At 40.5% G+C, this 3,315-nt stretch overlaps 1 protein-coding gene across 1 annotated transcript; it reads left to right on the forward strand.

Moving 5' to 3' along the window:
* The first annotated feature begins 832 nt into the window (after nt 1-832).
* LOC132139811 (transcription factor Sox-19a-like) lies at nt 833-2,690 on the forward strand. The gene is made up of 2 exons (XM_059548422.1): nt 833-1,762; nt 1,850-2,690. The coding sequence occupies exons 1-2, from the start codon at nt 1,116-1,118 to the stop codon at nt 2,094-2,096; spliced, it is 894 nt and encodes a 297-aa protein (XP_059404405.1). The 5' UTR covers nt 833-1,115; the 3' UTR covers nt 2,097-2,690.
* Nucleotides 2,691-3,315: the final 625 nt, after the last annotated feature.

Here is a 3,315-nt window from a genome sequence, read left to right on the forward strand (position 1 = left end):
AAAAACTTTGTCATGATGACAACATCACCTTTTCAGAATGTGAATTCTTCAAATGTCTCCAGCATGCATGTAATCACTGTTTTGTTATGTTTTGTGAGGTTTGTCAGTAGGGGACAATCTTAAATAAGACAATGTTACTAAAGAAAAAAGCACACAGACACACACCTTCAGCACAAAGCGAATAATGTTTAAGTCACCCATAAAACGTAAATCCTGTTACTTTTAATAATCTATTTTTTTTCAAAAGCTGTTTAATCTGACATAAATAAAGCAATTAAATTTAGCTTTATGTGACATAAGGCAAAGACAGTTTGTCTTATTTAAATGAAACTTCCTTTAAAAATCACTTATTAAAAATGAAGAAAAGGCATCCATTTCATTCAATAACCCAATTAAAAATGAGTCCAAAAGTTGCCTTTTCAACAGGTAACAATTCTCTAAGTAGACTTTGTTTGATCAGAAATTAAAAAGTAAAATAATAAAGAGCGAGACTGAAATAGGACGAGTATGAGCTATTCATAACACACTGGTGTTCATCACAGCTGTGGATAAATAGATACATAGTACATTAAACAGTGTATTTTCAGAAGTAGCTAGAACTTATACTAATAAACTACATGCACTTTACGTCTAATGGCGAAATAACTATGGCCAATATAAAACAAAGTAGCCTACTATATTGTAAAATCCAGACATTGTAAAAGACAGAAACTCTTCTCCCCAAAACTGAATCCTCCTCCTGCTCTTGGCCTCTCCACATTCACCGCACCCCTTCTTTAGTGATGCTAATGTGGAGAGAAAAAAAGCAGCTGGAGGCGGACAGTGATGAAATTCTATTATCACTCAAGCACTGAAAGAGTCGCAGGCAGGACGCACAGTGAGTTCAGCTAGGACATGTTTCGCTGTTAAGGCAAACTAGCGTCAACTTGTTGATAGTTTTAGACACTTCTGGCTAGAGTTACAATCAGTTCGCTCTCGTCTTTGGACTTATGTTTCCAAAACGTAACGCGTAAACGCTTAGCTTCGCGGACACTTCAAGTCAGTGGATTTGATTTTAAATTATTTAGTAGTTTACGGTGATACTTCAGTATCACCACTAATCTCTGTGGTCAGCCATGTACAGCATGCTGGAACACGACATGAAGTCCGCCGTGCCACCGACGCACCAGAGCGCGCAGGGAATGACCCAGCTGAACGGTGGAGTGGCTCACGGAACCGCCAAACCGACTGTCAACAACCAACAACAACAGATTAGCGATCCTATGGACAAAGTTAAGAGGCCCATGAACGCGTTTATGGTCTGGTCTCGGGGTCAGAGGCGCAAGATGGCACAGGAGAACCCCAAAATGCACAACTCTGAGATCAGCAAGCGCCTGGGCGCCGAGTGGAAGCTGCTGACGGACGCGGAGAAACGGCCGTTTATCGACGAGGCCAAGCGGCTTCGCGCGCTGCACATGAAGGAATATCCAGATTATAAATACAAACCCCGTCGTAAGACGAAACCCGTGCTGAAGAAGGACAACCCGGCTGCCAAGTATCCCCTATCAGCCGGCAACTTACTGGCGGCAGCCGCGGCTCAAGGGTCAGGTGGAAGCCCGCGGATGGACAGCTACGGCTGGGGTCACACAGGTGGCTACACTGGCATGCAGACGGATGCTCTGGGTTACAGTCAGCAGCTGCACCGCTATGATCTGTCCGCCCTCCAGTATCCATCCGCCATGGCCACAGCACAGTCTTATATGAATAGTGCCAACTCTTACAAGTAAGTTTATAATCGTTCTTACAGATATTTTCATGTGCACTAAAAACCTGGCCTAGTCTTTAATAGTTTTTCTTCTGTTCCCTCCAGCCCCATGTCCTACAGCAGCACTCCACAGCAGCCCAGCCCGGTCATGTCCATGGGGAAACCAGACCAGGTGTCTCATTCTCCCACTGGCGTACACAGCCACCAGCGGGGTCCTTTACAGGGAGACCTGAGGGACATGATTAGCATGTATATCCCTGCTGGAGACACCACAGACAGTGGAGCACAGAGAGGCTATTCCAACATCCAACAGCATTACCTCACCGGTACAGCACCTCTCACTCACATCTGATCAGGAAACTGTCATTACCTTCCTGCTTCAGGTCTGGAGGGCCATCAGTGTCGGTTGTAGATTTGTGAACATTAACTTGATATGTAAAAACGGATGAGGGTGTGTGGACACGTGTGTGGTCGAAATGGAAATCACAAGGCAGCTGGACTTCTGGCCTTGTTGAAGTGCCTCAGAATATTGTGCGGAATGTGTCGCTCATTTCTATAACATTTTCTTTATTAATGTCCATGTCTTTGTTTTCTGCATAATGTTCGATGATTTTATCATTTGGGCCTGGTGCACTGTTTTTTGGAATTGCTCATGGTAGTAACACGGCACATTTTTTTCCCCCTTTTTTTCTGTAATCAATTAGCCAAATGGTTGACTACTGCTTGTTATTTGCATAGTCAGCTAGTTTAATATCTCACAGACTAATGATTTCAAAGGCATGACTGTGAACGCTAAATGGGAAAGGAAGGGAACGGAGCACACAATCCCTGCTTGTACTGATCATCAAAACACCTCAGAAATTAATCTCCCAAGTTTTACTTTTAAGCTTTCATACCATAAGACTTTGTAACATTGTGCTGCTCTTCATTGTTTAGATAATGCAAATATGAAATATGAAATGCACAACGGTTTAGACATTTTTCTTAGTGTAGATATATTCCCTGAGCTTCAACATATATTTGTTACATAAAAAAGTGAAAATGAAATAGAGATCCCGCTTAGAGGGATTTGACTGTATTTTCTATTAAAAACAACAACAATTAATTCTCAGCTCCTTTGAGAAATAGAACATTGTGAATAGAAATGTTGTGTGTAAAAAAGAAAAGGGAGAGTCAAAATGTTTTGAATAATGTTCATTAAAAACGAAAACTTTATGAGCTTGTTGAAAGACTGTTTGACTAAGAATGTATTGTTGTGAAATGTTTCTTTTTTACTTCTAAGCCCTTATAGTAAGGGTTAATAATCTTGTATGTGACTTGACAACCTTGATAGAAAAACAACAGCAAAAAAATGTAATAAAGTATCTTATTTTTGTACACTCGTCTTTCTTTCTCATTCAAAACCAATTTTGGATTTTACAACTAAAATACAATAATAACATGCCAAATAAAAGTGTATTACAGCATGCTTAGATAAGACAGAAAAACATACCATCAATGGAAGTAAACAAAAAATGTAAAATAATTTAATAACTGAAAGGGGGAAAAAACTTGATTTTTTTCTGATCTAA

This window comes from Carassius carassius, chromosome 4, assembly GCF_963082965.1.
Source record: "Carassius carassius chromosome 4, fCarCar2.1, whole genome shotgun sequence".
Taxonomy (NCBI): Eukaryota; Metazoa; Chordata; class Actinopteri; order Cypriniformes; family Cyprinidae; genus Carassius; species Carassius carassius.

Excerpts from the sequence above, each read along its gene's own strand:
- LOC132139811 (XM_059548422.1), top strand. The coding sequence starts at position 1,116 with ATGTACAGCATGCTGGAACACGACATGAAGTCCGCCGTGCCACCGACG. Across the intron at positions 1,763-1,849 it reads AATAGTGCCAACTCTTACAA|CCCCATGTCCTACAGCAGCA; the intron begins GTAAGTTTATAA and ends TGTTCCCTCCAG.